This window comes from Prinia subflava, chromosome 7 (assembly GCF_021018805.1).
Source record: "Prinia subflava isolate CZ2003 ecotype Zambia chromosome 7, Cam_Psub_1.2, whole genome shotgun sequence".
NCBI classification, from domain to species: Eukaryota; Metazoa; Chordata; class Aves; order Passeriformes; family Cisticolidae; genus Prinia; species Prinia subflava.
Window position 1 is genome coordinate 13,811,422 of NC_086253.1, and position 20,771 is coordinate 13,832,192.

The window sequence follows — 20,771 nt, forward strand, 5'->3', positions numbered from 1 at the left end:
GGGTCAATGACCTACTGTCAATAGAAAAGATTTTTCAAGCTTTTTCAGGCATTTGTCTGGGCCCAGTTTTAACTCATCATAAAATAGAGTGTACACTTACTTAATAATTTCCCATTTGACAACAAATTAGTACAGACTGTGAGACTATTTGAGGGGAGTTTAGATTTTATGATGACAAACAGTGTAAAACTAATACGATGCAATTCAATAATTACCATGACAAGTTCAAAGGAAGCAATAATCAAGCGCACAATAGGAAGCATTTGGGTTGTAGTAAGTGCATATAATAAGACTAAGGAGTTACAACTCACAGCTGAATGTGTCAAGCTTATTTTGCAAATATAACACTGGCCTAAAACATTCCAGGTGAAATAATGCATCCATCTTTGGACACTTGAATGTCAAAAAAGGGCACACTAGAAGAAACCAGCAACAGTATCCGAAGTTTAGAAAACATGACTGATATGAAAAAAGTGGAAAAAAAAAAACCTGACTGCTTCAATAAATGCATGACTTATGGCAGTCATGATGATGCTGGTGTAAGTTTTAAGAAAAGGTAACAGGAGTTCTCTTTGTGTATGCTTTTACACGTAGTTTGCAGAAGCCACTAAATTGGGAAGACCAGCCAATGTGCCCAAGGGCAGGGTTACCACAAAGGGGCATGCAGACATGCTCAAGGAATGGGTGAACAGGAACCTTTCAACATTCAACAAGGATAAGTGCAAAGTCCTGCAGCTGGGAAGGAATAAAAAATACAGGCTGAGGGGAGTAATACATGACTGGCTGGGGAGCAACCAAAAATGACCTGCAGGTCTTGTCAGACAGCAGGCCAAATCAGAGCCAGCAACATTCCCCAGCAGCAAGGATGGCAAATGTGATCCTGGGCTGCATCAGCAGAAGTACAGCCACCAGACCAGGAACTTTTCTACTCAGCACTTGTTGGATCATATCTAAAAGAATCCATCCAGTCAGAACACATCCTTAGGCCTCTCAAGACATGAGAAAAGTGAAGTAACTTCAGCAGAGGGCCAGCAAGATGATTGAAGGCTGGAGCACTTGTTTTATGAGGAAGAGATGAAGAAACCCAAGTTCTTCAGCAGGGAGAAGTGGCCCTGGGAGGACCCAAAAGCAGCCTTCCCATACTCATGAGGAAGCAATGAAGGAGATGAGACAGGGTCTTCACAGTAGTGCATGGCAGGATAAAACTCAGTGGGCATAAGCTGAAAAAAGAGACATTCAAGCCACATCTAATGAAAAGCTTTTTCACCATGAGGAAAATAAAGCAGGTTGGCCAGAGGTTGCTCAGTCTCCATCTGTAGAAATTTACGAGAAGCATCCTTGAACAGCCTAGTTCCACCTCTCAGTTGACCCAACTTAGTGTTTTACCGCTGACCTCCTGCAGCGATAGTTTTAGCTCTACCAAGAGTTAATAGCAAGGGTACATACAAAAACAAGCAAACCAACAAAACAAACAAACAAACAAAAACCCTATGGAGACTGTAATAATAGCAAAGCTCTGAAATACACCACCTGTAAGTCACTAACATTGAAAAATTTCTGAAGGTTGCTAAAAGTCATTACACATGGATAGCTTTTTAGGATGACAACAGATCCTACTGACATTCCTCTAACTCCTGCTTTCTTATGCCAGCAATACCAATCTATCTCATTTCCTCCAATGTTGTCAACTCCTTGGGAAAGTTGAGGTTTTGTTCCTTATATTTATATAGTTGTGTTAATTTCTAAGGAACAGCTTTCATCAGTTCCTTCAAGGAAATTAAGAATTATGACACCAAACTTTGCCCTTGCTATCTTTCCTTCTTTATCAATCAAATCTAGTATTAAACATCCACTTCCCTCTTCCAATTTTGATGCAATTTATTCCTTAATATCTTGCATCTTTAAGTTAATCTCAATTAATTTCTCCTGACTATTTTTATAACTACCCAAATACCTGGCCATCCACATAATTGTCTCACAATCTAAGTTTTGTTCTAGGAAGGACATACATGTGCTAATAAATGCTCAGCAGAAATAAAACTCAATCTGAAGCACAGGTAGGGTAAAGGTTAAAAAAAATGCCAGCCATAAAGCTGAAAGTTGTAAATGAGAAAGAGCACACAGCAATGCTTCTTTCACCAGCTGTCAAGTTTTCTCACTAGCTTGCAGAAGAGCAGATTATCTAAACCATCTTCAGCACTCATCAGTTAGATGGAGAAAAAATAAGTATGTGTGAGCATTTAAGGTTAGTCAACTCTTTCTAATCAATTCTTCATCAAAATTCTACTCTGCTTCATGTCCTCTAGACAATTGCAGCCTACCTACCCCTTTGGATGAAATGATATTCACAGTGGATTTACCATGAAAAAAAAACAATTTAACAAAGTTTGCACCGGAGCTGACTTAACATCCTTTTCTCTATGATCTAACTTCGACACATTCTTCCCTTAAACATTTTTTTAGTCTTGTCAATATTTGCCACACTTAAGAAACAAGATGGAAGGTATATATTTTTGCATCATAGAAATGCAAAAAAAAGCATGGCATCCAGGTCATAAAGAATACTTCCTGCTTAGGTTTTTACCACAACAGCACTCTGCAAGCAATTTAGTATGATACAGATTATTAATGAAGGACTAGTCATAACTCCATGGCTAAAATTTATTTCACTTTTTTTTTAATTTAACAGAGAAATCCAGTAATTGCTTTCAAGAAAAATACATCATATTTTACACAAACTTATAGTATATGAAGTAGAGACCAAGTAGACAGCATAAAAGCTGTTTTTTCTCTATTAAGTGTGAGGAATTAAGGAGGAAAATTAACACTGGCATTTTTACACAAATATTTCTCTGCCATGAAAAAAGTTTGAAACACATGGTAGACGACATGCCAATAAAAGCACATTGATTCTCTAGTCTCCAGCAACATGGCAAATAGCCCCTGCTTGCATAATTGCACTCTAGTAAGAGAGACATTTTGTCTACATTAGTGCATATGTGAGTGCTTTTTGTTTTGGAATTATAGAGCATTTTCAAAAATAGGTCACTGGAAACGGAGAATATTGCAGAAATTATTTGCTGCTCCCTAGAGAAGGTAGAGTCTGCAGTACTCCTATTAACAAGCCAATTTATGATGTAGCATATGCCAGATCTAAAAGATAATTTAAACTAGATATGTGGGTAGGCGCAGCAATTACAGGTAAGATATGGGAGTGGTTCTGAAAGATTTACCACGCAAACAGCAGCAATGTTATTTCTAAATTGAACTGCTAGTGTGGAAATGGTGTAACCAGGCAATGTATTTGTACTGATAATGAAAATTTAAGAGGTGTCAAGTTTATGTCAAGATTTGTCACAATAAAAGGAAGCTAGAGAAAACAGTAATTAAAAATGTATGTTTTCTTCTCCATTTATCCCCAGCTATCCTCATCCTATGACTGACTTTTGCAACAAGGAACTAAATTAACTTTCAAATTTTCATTATCGTTATCATTATTATTATTATAAATTAAGTCAGGCCAAAGTTCTAGAGTATTTCTTCTGGTCACAGAATATTAATTTAGTACAGAGCAACATAATTGTTGCAGAAATGTGCAGATGAAAACAGTTTTTTACAAATGAAAGCAGCTTACAGTCCACATATACTTAACCACTGCTGTCATTGCTGATACTGAGGATGTGGGCACTCAGATACCTGTCATTAAGTTGCCATAATTGAATGATTTACTCTCTATCTATATAACTGTGGCAACTGACTACTATACAATTACTCTCAGCATCCTTCAATTCTGAGATAAATGTGGTAGTTTTAAACAGCTTTCAGTTAGTGTTGATTATTTATACCTTTTATTTATAGAGAATGAAGAGCTCTTTTTTCCCCAGAGCTTGCAGAGTTCTTCTGCCTCACCACTGAAATTCAGCTACCAAGATGGGATGCAGCAACTACGTTGTTCTAAATGAGCAACATCAGAGAAAAACGGGCAGGAGAAGAGCATCTGCTTCAAGACAGCAAGTGAATTGCAATTTCTCTAACTGCAACGTGAGCAAATCATGCAAGTTCTCATGCTCAAATCTGCCATTCTTATTCTAAAATGTGGCACAAGAAATAGGGGATCTCAATCAAAATACGGCATCTTAACAGTAACCTAGCCAAAAGATCTATCCTAGAGGATTGATTCAGCTCTCATTAGAGAGAAGGAAACCTGCAGTGGCAAGTTTTTGCAATGAAGTATAGACAGATGTTCCACTTACTCTTCTTGATATCCTGATCAAATTTCAACCAAGATCAGGTGAACTGTAGACCATAATATTTTCAGTTGCTGTAGATTCTCTAAACTTCTGTCTCCAGCTGGCCATATGATTTTAGAGGTAAGCCTACCATACACATAGGTTTCTGAGCACAAAAGTAAGAATTCAACCACTTATGATTTCTGAATCTCTCAATGATCAAATAGCTGGAAATTAGGCTGTGGGCATCTGCAAATACTGGATAAATGCATAACACCTACTGTAGGTATGCCACAAACAATTCCACACATATACCTTAGATCTGAATTATTTACATTTGAAGAATACAGAGATGAACACAATTTCTGCAACAGATCCAAATCATCTGCTTTATCTCTATCTGTACAGCTTGTATACTTTATAAACAAGATGTTTGAAATCCCAGCTGCACCATACACGCTGACCAAGTGCAACAAATCATTGGCACATATGGGGTTTTTTGTAGCAACCTTCACTCAAGTTACTTCAGTATTTTAAAGCCTTTTTTGCACTGGGGAACCCCAAACTGAACACAGGACTCCAAAAGCCACTTCAAAAATGTCAGACAGCATGATACTCACTTTCCTTAATTTAACTACTTCATTCTTACTAACACAGCTCAGTACTCAATTAGCTTTTACTGTTGCAAGGGTGCATTGCAAACTCTTACTCAACTGGTTTTTACCTCAATAAGACATCCAGAAGCTATTTCCTCCAAAGCCATTTCAAAGACGACTGAGGTTGGAAGAGACCTCTGAAGTCATTTAGTTCAATGTTTCTGTTCAAGCAGTGTCATCCAAAGCCAGCTGCCCAGGACCATGTCCAGATGGCTTTTGATTACCTCTGAGAATGGAGACTGTACAACCTCTCTGGTCAACTTGTGCCAGTTCTCAGTCATCCTCACAGTAGAAAACATGTTTCCTAGTGTTCAGAAGGAATCCCCTGTTTTAGTTTGTGCCCATTGCCCTGGTCCTGTCAATAGACACTACAGAAAAAAGCCTGGTTCTCTCCTCCTTGCATCCATCCTTCATGGATGTATATATATTGATTAGCCTTCTATTCTCCAGGCTGAACAGTCACAGTTCTCTCAGCCTTTCCTCATAGAAGAGATGCTCCAGACCATTAATCACCTTTGTGGCCCTTCACTGCACATTCTCCAGTTGATTCCAGCTGCATAAAACTATTCTGTACCAGGTGCAGGACTTGCCATCTGTCACCAGCCGAACGTCACAAGGTTTCTGTTGTCCACTCCTTCAGCTGGTCATGGTCTCTCCCAGTAGCAGCCCTACCCTGCAGCACAGTGACCATTCCTCCCCAGTTTGGTGCTACTCATAAACTGACAATGTTTTGTTCCATTGTTAAAAGAATTACTAAAAGACACAAACCCAGCACCAATGCTTAAGAAATAAAACTTATAATCAGGCATCAGTACAACATTGAGCTACAGACCTTTAAATCCAGCTGTCCATTCAGATTTTCAGTAAATTTATGGTCCACCCATTCCACCTGCATCTCTACAGATTGTAATATTATTATGGGAGATTATGTCAAAGGCCCTGCTGAAGTGAAGATAAATTACATGCACTGCTCTCCTCTCCAGAGCTAACCATCGAACCACAGACAGCAATCAAGTTGGCTGTGCATATTTTACCCTCGCCAACTCCATGCTACCTCTTCCTAATTACTTTCTTGCTGTTTTGTTGCCCATTCATGGGAATTTTTATTCATATTTAAAAGGATTTTCCTTTATAAATACTCCTACTTGTCCTACTTTGCCTTTCCTTTTTTTCTTATAAAAAAAAGCTACAGATATTCAAAATTAAATAAGCTTATAGAAATAAACCTAGAAATAAACTGAAAGCAGAGCCTTTCCAAACTATTCATGGCATTTCAGGAACAGATGAAATTAGAGACAGTTTATGCATCTTTAACAAGCACTGTTAGTAACTGCTAATAACTGTAACTGCTAATAGAAAAGTGTATTAGAACTCACTTCTGATGATAAGAAGCCTCTCACAGACACTAGGAATACATGCTAAGACTGAGAAAGAAAAAGTCCATAAAGAAAATTAGGATGGAAATGAGGACTGGAGGAAGATTAATGACAAAGAGATTCAATATAGGGGTTCTTTTATTAATGTGTTCTGAATGACTAAAAAAAAAATCAAACTTTAGTCTTATTGATACCAATAAGATATTTGTTTACACACTTTTGGGCACTGGCATTAACTTTTTGACTTGCTATTTTTGGTAAGAAACTCTTAAGTTTATCACCAAATTCAATACAGACAAAGCTAATAGCCTTTTATTTCCTTCATTAAATTTACTTTGGACATATGGCAACAATTTGTGATTAATCAAATTCCCTCTGTCATGGAAGCCACTTTCTCCTATTGCTTGGTAGATCTGCAACAGGTCAGTAAATTGGTTTTTATTAAAAAAGAAGAATATGCTATAAAACAGATGCAACAGCGAAAAACACTGACTTTTTTTTTTGAAAGTGACAAAATGTTACATTGACAAGTTTCTCTTTATCCAATTAACTAATAAATCCCAATCTCTTTCATTAGCCATTCCTGTGTTGTATAACATTATCTAATAGCACATGTTGTGCCTATTGTTCTCATTACAAACTCCAAATTAAGGAAGAGAGTACATTTTAGGATCACACACACTAAGAAGTTCTGCATTTATAACACATCCTCCTAAATCATCTCGTGACTCAAGATATAGTTATAACACTTAGCTCTTAATCTTACCATCCACTTTGAGTTGCTTAGTTAACCTGAAGACAAACTTAATTTCATTGGACACGAGTTCTGAAAAAATATTTAGCTACCTGGTTGTCTCCTTTTGTTTGCCCTCTTATAACCCCAGTTGTATGTAGGAGTTTAATGGTGTAGGATTGCTCTTAATTTCCTCCTTCTACCTTGTCCCCCTGGGAGGCAGCTGTTCTGAAAGCAGCCACTCTATCTACCATGTGGATATCCAAATAGCCTTTACTGTTTACTGTGATTGCTTTTCTTAACTCAAGACACAAAGCCTGGAAACAACCATCTGTTCTTGGGAGTTATTCAGCTCTATAAATGCACACGCTTGCTTTGCTTTTTATGTCAGCTCTAAAAAATTAGCTACACACCAAAATTAAAGAAGCGTATTAATATCAATTAAGTTTAGACTGAACAGACATTCAACATTTTTGAGCTTTATGAAACAATCAACTAAAAGCTATATATAATGTATCTATATATAATTTTAAGAACAAAGTTTCAAATAATTTTATATCATTGCTATAAATACAATTATCAGCATTTATACTGTACCTGAGCTCCATAAATATATTTATCCAGCATTTTGCCTCCTAATGTTTGTCCCCCTACATCCCACACTTGAAGAGTAACATTCAAATTTCCTGGAAAAAAAATTATACAGATATTGCGTAACCTGGAAAATTTAGACACAAATATATTCAACAACAAGAGCTTTTAACAAGTATACAAGAAATAGGAACTAAATTTCAAAACAAAAACAATTGTATAATCTGGGAAAAAAGTAATTTGAGTCCTTGAGCTAAGTCATTAAGATATGGTAAAACTATAGCTAGTTACTAACACATCTAATATTAACAGAAAATAATTGGAACTGCATAAAGTATAGGAATCCTGACTAGAAATTATATAACACATTCAACTGACAAAACACATAAAACTTCACAAAGAATGTTCTATAGCGTGGTACTTGGAACTGAAAGGTAACACAATTAATGCCAACTTATCCACATTATTTCATACTGTGTGTCCCTTCCTCACCCCCTCTCCTAATCTTCCTTACTGATCGAGAGGAAAATCTTCATGATAACTTCATTTTGGTAGTGATGCTGATAGTAGTATAGAGTTACAGAATTATATTGCTGACAGAGTAAAAAAATGGAAATACTGACACACATCTAAGTTGAGGATGCACACTATGATTACTTCCTCCACTCACCACCTTAAGGCATGAAGCTAAATTGGACATGATTTACATAATCTCATCTTCAAAAAATCTACATCAAGAACAGACCTTCCTTTCTACTCTAAACCATTTTTAAGCTATGTTGAAATTGTTAACAGGTTTTTAAAAACAAAAATAACAAAAAATGAGTGTAAATACAGAGTATTTAACATCCTACAAATCATACATATTCTGCAAGACAACTCACCAACTCACAGATCAAAAATACACACACAAAGGTATGCTACCATATACATAGAAATGTATTAAAGTATAATTTCTCACATTTTGCATAATAAGAACTGTACAGATAACCTGGGCAATAAACTCTAACAGAGTACGGACTGACAAAATTTTTTCTAATCCATATACTATTCACATGACACATGTTAATACAAATTCTATGTACTCACAAATAATCTCAACTGCCTATTAATTTTTACTTCTGGATTTTAAAAAAGCGCAACAAATTTCACATCACAACAACTGCAAATTGAGTGAAAGCAAACACATTATTTTGGCTTGCTAAAAAAGATATATTCTTAATTCAACTATTTTATGTAGTTGACAGTTTGATTTTACACCACATGATCTGTTCAGCTGTAAACTTATAACTGAAACACTCGCATTGGTTACACAAGAGAAAGTGCTCCATGGAAACCTATCACAGCACCAGGTGAAAATAACCAGCAAATTGTAACTATATAGCTGAATATGTGCTACTCGTGGTATCACCTATACCACATTATATTTTTATAATGCACCTTGCTTTAATCCAGTTAAAAGAGCAGATTCCCAAAACTACAACCTTGGTGTCAAAAATACAGAGATGAGTGTGAAACAGTACTATTAAGCTACACTGAGTTTTATGTAATACCAAGAGAATTTCTACATGGAGCTTAGAAAACACATCATAAACACCCCAGTTCAATAAAGGCAACCTTTTATAATCAACAAAAAGCTTACTTGTTCTGATAGTTCATATACTATGTATTAATTAATTAATTAACTTAAAAGCTCAGAACATAAATGATCACAAGCACTGCAGGGATGTCTTCCATAAAGCATCTGGCATGGATAAACTAGTGCATCCACAGTCTGAAAAGACCCTATAGCCTCAGTGGGCAAACAAACTATGCAGGCTCAAAGGCTCACCATGCTGCAATATTCTACCCCTATGTATTCTGCTGGAAAGTCACTGTGTCATTCATGTCAGCTATTTTCAGAAAAAAAAGAAAATTATTCATAAATATTATCACTTTCAAACTCAGTAATTTTCAGATGCCCAATTTTGTCAAGTGCTCTAAAAAGTTTGAACTTGATTTTTCCTCCTAAAGAAATAATTATGCACAGCATACTGATCTTAGTATCTGGATATAACTGCATGGAACAACCTAAGAAATTTTAGTGCAGCAAGTTACATTAACTAGTCTACCTGTGACTGCCCAACTGAAAGATATCCTATTACAAATTATTTACTCTGCTTTATTAACAACAGAAAAAAGAAACAGGGAAAAAGAAAGATTGGTATGTTCATTTAAGGTGAACTCCTCCTTAATTAGGACCTCAGTAATTATGAAATTCATGCTGATCATCTCCTGGGCAAAATGCTTCATTTTCACTTTTTTTTCTAATAGGTTCTGTAATATTTGCTTTGTGTTCAGGTTGATTCTGGGGAGAAAGAAGGATATTAGGATTATTCTGACAAAAGGGAAAACTGCAGGCAATTTACCTAGCAAGTATTTCATTAACAACTGGGATAGTGGCACACAAAGTTTTCTGCAAAAACTTTGAAATCTTTTATTTTTTCAGTTTAACAGGAATGTAAAAACTAGAGACTTACAACAAAACAAAAAGAAACAATGCATAACCATGCATAAGACAGTTCTTAGAAACAGTCTTAACACACTAATGAAAATAACTGCAGAATCCCATCAAAATAACATGTAATGCACTAATGAGAACAAAGAAACCCCAGCACTTCTTTACGCTGTAGGAAATGCACACAAGTGCAAAGCTGAAATACTTGAGGCAGCACAGTGCAGGTCTGCGATTGCTCCTGGTATGAACTGAAGCCACTGGGCTGCTGCAGCAGTGACCCTGCAGGAGGACACTTGGTGTACTGGTTAACCTTTCTTAAAGTGCTGCACAGTCAGGATGGAACTAAAAACACAAGAGTGACCGCTTTTTACACCAACAACTTTAAAAAAAATCCTTTTAACAGAAGAATTCTGTTTACTGAACTGCACCTACAACCTCCCAAAAAGTATACAACTATGGCTCTTAAGAGTCTCTATCAACAGACCCTCTGACTAGCAGATACACTGTTTAGGCACTAAAATCTACCCCATGGTTGCATGCAGACTATACAAGATTCTGCATCAATAAATATAATGAAACTGTCTTGCACTTTAAAAAAAAGTATTTTGAACAAACTGCATGAAGTGAATTTGTCATGTTGAACACTAGACACATGCTGAACAATTTTGAACACGTGTTGCTCAAAATTTATCAAAGGATTTCTGATTTGTATTAAACTGTATTGTTTTACCATGCAAAATATTTACTATTTTCATGGCAGAACTGCACTAGTTATTAAAACAACTGAAGATAAATGCCACTTTTATCTTTAAAAAGAAAAAAAAACCAGAAAAACGGCACTTTATTTTATAAGTTGCAATGTATTACAATGTGGTCTAATGTAAACTTCTGTGCAATTCTAGAAATCTGTAATTTTAACTTCTGGAATCTGTGCTTACATTGAAGAAGAAAAAATCAACTACTGAACCATAGCTCAGCAATTCTCCTAATGAATAAGGAAATCTAGTCTTTTTTCCTACTGATACATGCACAATTTCTGTGCAGCAGTATGAATTAACCTTTCAAGTAAACACAGCAGCTCTGTAAACCCAGAACCAATAAAGAAATTAGAAAAATCCACTTACTAAAGTAATGCTTCCCATTCCAGTATTTAGAAATGTTACCTCTCACTCCCCACACCTAGCCCAGTTTACCTATTAAATAGAGAGCCATGTATACCTAAACACATATATAGGCATAGGCAAAACCAGAATGACAACCTACAGAAAAATGTTTCTTCCTGCATATGAATACAAATGCTACTGTTTCGAGGAAAAAAAAATCTACAGACTTTTTGGTGCTATTTTTACCTGCATTCTGATTTTATTACAAAATAAACCATGAATGAATGAAATTCACACACAAAATAAACTATGAACAAAAATGAATGAAGCAATAGTTGATAATTTTCCACATTTTCTACTCAACAAGAATATTTATAATCCCAGTAATACACTAATAGCATCTGTATGCTTAACAGCTGGAAAAAAAACTTGCAAAATACAAGTTCTCAGCATGCACACTGCATGATTTGTGTACACATTCCACTTGCAAGTACTGCTGTTAAGTATTATACACACTGATATTTTTAGAGGCAGGAGCAGGACAATAAAAAAATTATTCTGTTGATTTTATGGAGAAATAAGCACTGGAATTTGGTACTTTATCACTACTTTAAAAAGTACATACTAAATACTAAAGAAGTACATCAAAATAGCCAAAATAAAATAGTGAACACAGGAATAGTCTGAAAAGCTTATTCTGTTTCACTTAAGAAAATATATAAACATACTCAAGAAATCATTTGCAATATAATTTTAAAAAAAAAGTTCAAGAACTCCATATATTTTCTTATAACTTCAGGTTACAGATAAAATGCTTAATTTCTAAGGTTTGCTTCCCTCCCCACCCTTTACAAGAAGACAGAACCACACAACTTGCATCAAGACCTTAGCAGATCTCACTACATCTTTTAAAAATTACACATGCTTTTTCTAACTTCTGATTTCTGAATCCAGAAGTAAATGTTTTTAATTAAATGCTTGCATATTTAGAATATAAGCACACACAAATCAGTGAAAAGACATATTTTAGACCCCAATTGTTCAGAGACAAACTTAACCAGCAATTATTCTTTTTTAATTATTTCTTTGCATTTTCCACGCAGTGTGCTGCAACTGGCATCTAAATAGTTTCTTTGCCGTAGTGAGGTGAAACATCTTGAATGCTCAAACTGTATTTTTATGAGTGCCAAGGGACCCTAAATTTTAGTGGTCTATTAAATGCCAGCAATTTCATGCTGCCTTGCATAAAACAGCATTCACATATTAGAGCACTGCAAGTCCATGGCTGCATTATACTTCTCTCACACATCTCAAATATGAGCTGTGTATTTCATTTAAAAATATATATATTTCTATCAAAACACATACACTTTTTCAATTAATATGTTTAAAGTTCCATTTCATTGTTGCGTGTTACACTACCCATATGGAAAGTGAGTGCACTCAAGCAGGGATAAAAAAATTCAGCAATATAGATAGCATTCTTTTTATCTGAATTTAGTGTTTTACTTAGAGATGTAAGTTGCAAATGCATAACTCTTTGACACCTGGCAAGAATGTACGAACAAAATATTCTCCAAACAACCTAATTTACTTTGCCATAAAAATCACTGCATTAAGCCTATTTAGTACACATTACTCTAAAGAATCTGTTTCTGCAAATCTTGCTGCCACCCAACCTTTCAGTGTTAATTTTTATTCTCTTACCTGGCAATAATATTCTTTTCAAGAAGAAGTCCAGTCCTATGGTTTGTTTGTACTGTTTTCCAAACTTTTCTTGAGCAAAACGTGTAGCTAAGGATGTCTAAAACAGAACAGTATCAAATTAAGTTGTCATTTTTAACAGCACCAAATTTTATGTTAACCCAGAAGTATGAAATACAGTTAAGCACTTTTTAAATCAATGAATGCTAACAGTGTTCATGGATTTGGATTGACAAGCACTCCAGTCAGTTTCAACATAATAACAGGAGGTGGCAAAGGCTGCTAAGTTATGCAAAAAGCAGCAAGGTGCATAGATGCTTTGATTTCAAAAATATTCTAACAGTCCTATTCCAAATTATTACACAGGTTTGAAGGAGCATGCTCAAACTGACACAAATCTAGGTGACACTATCTGCACCTGAAGATCTTGGCATTTTTAGAAAGCATTCCTTCCCAAAACAAGGGTCCTCCCCTGCTGAAGAGCACCATGATCCCAGACCAACTTTCCGGGAGGGAATAGAGACCTGCACAGTGCAGAATCCCACAGGGGGCTCCTGAGTGGGGCAAGATTTCTGCCACTGTTCACCAGTTTTCAGATCAGGGATTACAGGAACGCTAAGATTGGAAGAGCACTTTTTGCACACAGAAAAAAAGTTAAACTCGTATTAAGAATGCACATCTACAGAATCATTCCTTCAAGCAGAACTTTGAAAATTTATTCCTTCAATTGGTATTCTCTGGATTTATGAAAGCAAACCAGTAAGAGTGTTGACCTAATAATAAGCTTTTACTATATACAGCTGAAGGATACACAACTAACCTAGGCAAACTACTGAAGCAAGGCATTTATATTCTGCCAGTAGCAATTTAGTAGCAATTTAGTAGCAATTTAGTAGCAATTTAAGGTCTCCTTTCAAGACAAAGAAAAGGGTGGGGATAGAAAGGGAAAGAAATAAAGAAGGTCAACAAAAAAAGTAAACAAGAAAATAGCAGTACAATCATAAATAATACAGAAGTTTGTACAGTAAAAAAAACCACTAAATATTAAAAACTGTAAAACACAACCAACATCAAATTAGTGTACACTTAAAAATCTCCTGTTGACATGACATTTGAAAATAAAAACACAAATTAACTACAGAAAAAAATAATCTAAATATTTATTTACCTATATAGAGAAGAAAAAATACTCAGAGGCTCACAAAAATCTTACACTGTCTGAGAAAACTCAAAACAGGCCAGAAGGGGTTTTTCTTGCCAAATTTCCGCTCATCAAGACCTGAAGAGATGAGTCACACCAATTGTTATGAGTCGCTCTTAAGAGCACATTTAGTCAAAAATGCAAGAGCAAAATAATGCCAATAGTTCTGAACTATGAGAACAGGCAAGGTCCCTGAATAGAAGGTTATAACAAAGATCGAAATTAGGCTAATATCAAATGTACACATAAAAATAAAAAACTTTTTTTTTACATTAAAACATGATCACCAGAGCTCCAGCATTAACACTCTAGTATGAATAGGCAAACATTTATTCAACTAATAGATTTCCTACTACGTAAACAAAACAAGATTTACTGTTTTCATGTTTCTATAACATACTTACATTCCTATCACTGCCATATATACAATGAATGACATTTTGATATCAGAAGATATGTTTAGGAAATAATCTAATAAGTCAGTGTTAGCCTATGGCAACATTTTCATTTACTTCACTGAACTCAAGCCCCAAGAGGATTAAAAATAAAAAAACAAATGGGGGGAAAAAGCAAGTAAACTAGAAATAGCATGAGTATGCTTATATATTTATATCCCTGTGGAAAGGGGTAGGATCACAGGGGATGAATCATGAGAAGATTCTTCTGTCTTCAGCTATGTGACAGTAATACTAACAACACACATAAAATAAAATACAGATTCAGACTACAGTATTGAAAGAGTCAGTAGAACTGATTCATTTAATCCCAACAGTCAGCATGTCAAGATTAGAATGACATTAATCTGCCATGACCTTAAAGATGTAGATGAGAATAAGATGACTGCAGGAATACACCATTCAGTCTTCTTGAAATTTTCCTTTTTGGAAAAGTAACATTGGCCTAGAGTACAAATTCAAGTATCATCTGACTATATCACAGTATTGAATATTCTCCAAGACCCTTATTTAGATCCTCATTAAATAAGTAACGACTCCCCCCTTATTCTGAATGCTCAGTAAATGCTAGTTTATCACTCTGTGACAGTCAATATTCCCTGAGGATTCCTAAGGGTATTAGTAAAAATAAACGACACACATTCAATTAACAGCCAACCTGTAAGAGCAGCAAGTAATCAACAGCATGGCAAAGTCCTCTCAAACAGTTTTTCTCCACTGTGCTCTTGAATGCAAAGGAATTTATAGCACAAAATCATGGACTAACTCCTTCTTGAATTTTTTCCTAATAAATATTAGAGCTCAAGGAAGGTGTTGGATTACCAGTCGAGGGTCTTCTATTTATTCACAAAACAAGCATTTATCCACAAAATGCTAAGAGCAACAGTTCAAACTTCTTTATAACAATAAACAAAGAAGTTATGTCAATGCATATGCAAGTACCTCTACAATGGAAATATTCCTTTCAAATCCCAGAAGTGTTCACTGCCGTGCTTGCCAGAAAAGATTTTGCTCAAGAGTTTTACCTGAGGATATGCTGAATACAATCTATATAAGGATTAATGGAAGTTAAATAATTGTTCAGTAGAACTGTAGTTGTAAAAATAAATAAGTGATCAGTGGCCATTTTTTAGAAAGGTTGCATCCCATACAATTCCACCCCTTGATGTCAGGGTCAGAGAACAGTACACTAGCACGAAGGCCTCGTTTTCCTTTGCCCCTCTACTAAGACAACCAGACCACCAGCCTGCAGGGCAGAATTTCAGCAAAAATGTTATCAGTTTAGAAGGTTCACACATTTGCCTTAAACACTTCAAAGTGAATGTCGACATCCTACTCTGAATATCAGTACTCTATTGGAGGTTGATGTTAAAAAAACCCTGTTAAAACCACAAAAATGTCTTTGGGCTCTAATGTACAGCAACCGAAAGAGCAGCAAATAAAAAAAAAATTAAAAAATAATAATTAAAAAAAAAAAAAGTACAGTATTCTAAGTTCAAAATAGAATGGGATATTCAGGAAGGTTTTTTTTGGAAGAAGCAAAGATGGTATTTAACCTTACATGAAGGCATGACAGTTTTTCGCTTTTATTTTTCAGTGTCAACAATTCAGTTGACACTGCTGATATGCTGTTCCTAAAGACCTACATAATGAGTAAACAGGAAAAAAAAGCAAACAATATCTATGAAATAAACTAGAAGGTCAATAAATTGAAAGTCAAATGGAACAAGCAATAATAGCCAGCTCTGACAGTGCTATTAAGTGTCCGAGTGACAGTACTTACCAGGGCAAGCAGAAACTTGTAAGGAAAACCCTACCAAATGACAAATCTTTGAGCAAAATCCTATAGAATTAAGTTAAATTAAGAGAAAGCAGTGCCAAAGTCGTATCATAGTTGTAAGAAAGAAAACTAAACCCAAATTTCAACTAGATGCAAACACATAGTTCTGAAGCCATGAATTTCCATGGACACACTTTAGCCACTTAATTGAAGTTTAGCCACTAACTGAAAATCTACTTTCCAAAAACCACATGTATCTATCTCTTCCCTCACTCCCTTCTAGAACATCCATGCCATTATCCAAGCACAGCTACAGTCATCTCAGTCATGTCCTATCCTACTGGCAAGAATTTTTGGACAAACAAAATTTCAACAAACACTAGGCTAAATAATTAAATGCTTTACCATAAAAACACATAACTACCCACGCTGATATCCCTCCATCCCTCCTAACTACTAACGAAACTTTGTTCACTGAAAAAGAGAAAATTAACATAATTTCTTGACATTTGACATAGATCTATTTTATGCAACTGGGCCAATCTTCACAGCACACTTCATTCAATTTTCCATTTGCAAGACTCAACAGAGACAACAATATTTTTGTCACCATCAATGAAGTTTTTGAGCCCAAGTGTAACAAGAGAATTCAGAATTGGCACAATGCTTAAAAATCTGGTATCCTAAAAAATCCTAAAGTAAGCAGGACATTACTCTTTACGCCAGCCTAAATTTTAGCTCCTGCAAACTCCCAGACCAGCTTGAACATTCTTTGATTTTCATCATCCATTGTTAGAGAAAAAGGCAGCATGTTTTTGCTACCGTACTTTAGTACCAGCTACAACAGGTAGCAAATAAACAGAACCTCGGCACACCTATTTTTCACAACCTCCCTTCCCATTAACAGCTCTGAGATTTGCTTCCAGAGGCCCAAAGCCTTTTTCAACAGCAGCAAATTCTAGTATTCTATCTCAAGTCAGCATCCTTGCATACCTCAGTATCAAGACAATCTATGCACAAAAGGAGTAGAAGTATCTGGATCATAACATCTCTTTTTTTTCAATCCATACTAGTAATGCTGGTTTATTTTAATGGAAAATCATTTTGGGTCAGGTTGATTTCAAACCTACACACGTAAGGCTGCTGTGTGTATGTATGTCCTTCCTATACTCAAAATCAAAGAGCCAACTGCTATTACTAATTGCTGTTTTTTTCATCTCACATTGTCCCCACTCCTGATTGCTTTTTAGATTGTTTTCCTAGTTTTTCTAGTTCATTAAAATCATTCTGTATTTCTGACTAACCACTCTTGCTTCTCTCAATTTTGCTTTTCCACAGTTCACCATTACTTTACCATCTCTTTTTTACCCTAAGAGTTTTACAGATTCTACTCTGTCTCACCTCTCTTACACCTTCTTCCACTTTCACTCTTCTCTACTTGAGTTTGCTCCAGCAGTGCTTATTGCCACCCTTAAAATTCTAAGTATCCAATTAGCATTCAACAACCTCAAATTAACAGAAGCACAGCATCCCTCCCTTGCCTCATGGATAAAGCAATTCCTAGCTAGTGTAAGGACAAACACTACCTTTAGCTTGAACTAGAAGTGATTTGTTTTCAAGCTGCTACCAATCCTTGCACAGAACCCAAGTCACATTGCTTCTAGGTGAGGAAAACATCAAGTTTCCACCTGACTCACAATAACATTTTTTTTTTAAAGAGAGGGCAAAAGAAGCCAAAGGTGAACACCTCACACTAAACACAAGATAGAGCATTTCAGATATATCCCATGATTTTCTACATGCCTCCTGTCTCATGATCCCAGTGACAGAGGAAGAGAAAAACCAACACCTTGCACAGTAAAAGAGTTAAGTGAGTAAAGACCAGCTGTGAACCAGATGTGAGAGCCAGGAAATTTAGAGTTGAAAACACATAGACATACACAGGTTTCAACAAGTAAGCAGAACGAGTAGACAACAAAAGAGAGGAACCTCGACAATTTAGTCTCCCGAGGTACTTGAAATAGCACTTGCATTTATCCTTTACATTCCATGAGCCAATTGCTTCTTTGTTTCTACAAGACCTTACAATAAATCTGTGTGTGCTGCCAGGCCACTGGGATGGTGGGAAGGAGCCTCTATTACAGGATCACCTAGGGGGGACAGGAGGAAAAGCAGACCACCAGAGTATTGCTGCTGCTCATGCCCAATAACCTGCCATGGAAGCGTGAGATCCCTACAGTCAGCAGGAGATGCAGTGAGTGGCAGCTCCTGTGAGAGAGGGAGGAACCAACAGAAATATACATCAGAACTTAAGAATGCTTGAAAATTCATGTTTGGTGAGAGGTCTTGCCACAAGCTGCTCAGCAGCAGTAGTGAAAGGATTCTTCAGTTTGAAAGGAAAACTCCTGGGAAATGCTACCCGTGAAGCAGCACTTCAGCTGTCAGTGCTGTGCATTTATTATGCTCTCACCACACAGCTGGTTGGAATTGCCCATCTACTCACTCAGATGAACACAATACCACTTCAGACTGGGTTTAGAATCACTGGAGACAAAAAAAAAAAAAAAGGTTTGTTTCTTTATAGAGCTCTGAATAAGTAAGTGAGCAAAACCACATGTACTTTCACTAAGAGCAATATTCCTATTAATGCAATGCAGTTCATTTAAACCAGCTCAAAGAACATTTCCACTTTTCATACGAACTGCGAAGCAAGCAGAATTTCTTCTCCCTATCGTTTCAAAAGTTAATGACAGAGGAAAAAAATGTATACTTCAAGCATACAATAACATTTTCAGGTGTACCTCACAAAATTATTCAGGCTACATATGACAATAGATATGTTCAAGTGTATAATTAAGATCAGTGACTATTTTAAACATTTAAGAAAGCAGCCTCTCTTTTGCCTTGTTTGGTTTCTCCTTGTCAAAATTTCTCTTTTACAAAGAGATATTTGTTGAATTATTGTTTGCTTGTTTCGATTATTGTTTATTGTTGATAGATAAACTTTTATAAACAGGATTTCATTATGGTGATTATCGATAGGGGGAAAAAACCCAAAAACATAAAAGTTACAAACGAAAACTAAATAGACCCAGCAGTGCCTTTCCATACTCTGGAACAGTAACTCCACTAGATGCAGAGTGTTCTATCCAGCTCGGGAGGTCGGTAGCTCTGTCTGTGTCCGAAGGGCGCCTGCAGACCCAGCTACGGGACCTTCCCTGCTCGTCCCTTTCGCGGGGAGCCGCGAACCGAGGTGCTGGGCCCCTCCACGCCCGGGGCACTGCAGCCACCGAGGACTTCGGGCTATTCCAGCGACTCCAGCCGAGCAACTCCTGCCTCCAGAGCGCGACCGGCAGCGCACCGGGATCAGTGGGAAACTCCGTCAGCACCGCAGGAATTACGTTATTCGCCGCTCCTTTTCCAGCGGCTCAAGAAAATTGGATTACGGTCGTGTACGTCTATTTGTTGACGATACCTCCCCGTGTGCGGAAGCCCCGTTAGAGGGTTTGGCTCCCGGGCACGGCGCGGATACCGGCGGGAAGAGTCTCCCGTGCAGGGCCTGGAGCCGAGGGGGAACAGCCTGCCAAGTATCGCGACAGGGCTGCTCCCTCCTCAGCAGCAGAGCCAGGGACAGCGTGAGGGGGAAGGCCGGGAAGGGGCTCGGGGCACCGCGGCGAGGGAGAGGAGCTGTCGGTGGGGCCGGCACTGACCTTGCCAGTGGTGCCGTCCCCCAGCAGCACCAACTTGAGCTGCCGGTCCGGACTCTCCTCCTCCTCCGAGTCCGACATAATCTCTACCGCCCCGGCGGGAAAGAAGAGGCTGAGAGCAGCCGGGAGGAACCGGGTGCAGGAGCGAGGACGGGACAGGGGGAAGGCGAGCGCCGCGCTCACGAAGCCGGCAGCAACGGAGGAACCAGCACCGCCATCTTCCTTCCGTGCGCCCTCCGTCGCTATGGTCCGCGCGGGGCGAAACCAACGACAGCGCTGAGGGAAGGGGGGAACGCTGTAAATTGCGGGCGGGAGCTACAGCAACAGGTCCAGCCGCCTCTTCGGGACACACCCACTTTTGCCCCCACAGGGTCGGGAGATGGTTCAGCCCGGCCGCCGGCCGCACGCCGCGGCGGCTCGGGCCCCACAGTGACGCCCCGAGCCGTAACCGAGCAACCGGGGGCGGGCCGGGGCTGGGGCCCGGCCCCTGTGGGGCTGACCGGGGAGGGAGCGGGGTTTGCTATGGCAACGACATACGGCAACTAAATACACACGGCAGCCAAATCGTAGAGTCACTGGATGGTTTGGGTTGGAAGGGACCTTAAACATCATCTCCTTCCAACACCCCTGCCGTGGGCACGGTCACCTTTCACTAGACCGGGTTGTTCAAAGCCCGGTCCAGCCTGGCCTTGAACACTGCCAGGGATGGGTCAGACACAGCTTCTCTGGACAACCTGTG

At 37.7% G+C, this 20,771-nt stretch overlaps 1 protein-coding gene across 2 annotated transcripts in view; it reads right to left on the reverse strand.

Annotated features, from left to right (window-relative positions):
* RAB28 (RAB28, member RAS oncogene family) overlaps positions 1 to 20,386 on the reverse strand; it is a 63,455-nt gene extending 43,069 nt beyond the window's left edge. The window contains exons 1-3 of one of the 2 annotated variants that reach the window (XM_063401627.1): positions 20,036 to 20,372; positions 12,893 to 12,989; positions 7,592 to 7,680 (exon numbers count right to left, since the gene is read on the reverse strand). In XM_063401627.1, the coding sequence (XP_063257697.1) occupies positions 7,592 to 7,680; positions 12,893 to 12,989; positions 20,036 to 20,113 (264 nt within the window). In that variant the 5' untranslated portion in view covers positions 20,114 to 20,372. Of the gene's footprint in view, positions 1 to 7,591; positions 7,681 to 12,892; positions 12,990 to 20,035 lie in introns of both variants that reach the window. The other variant, XM_063401628.1, reaches the window with a different exon arrangement.
* Between the last annotated feature and the right edge of the window lie 385 nt (positions 20,387 to 20,771).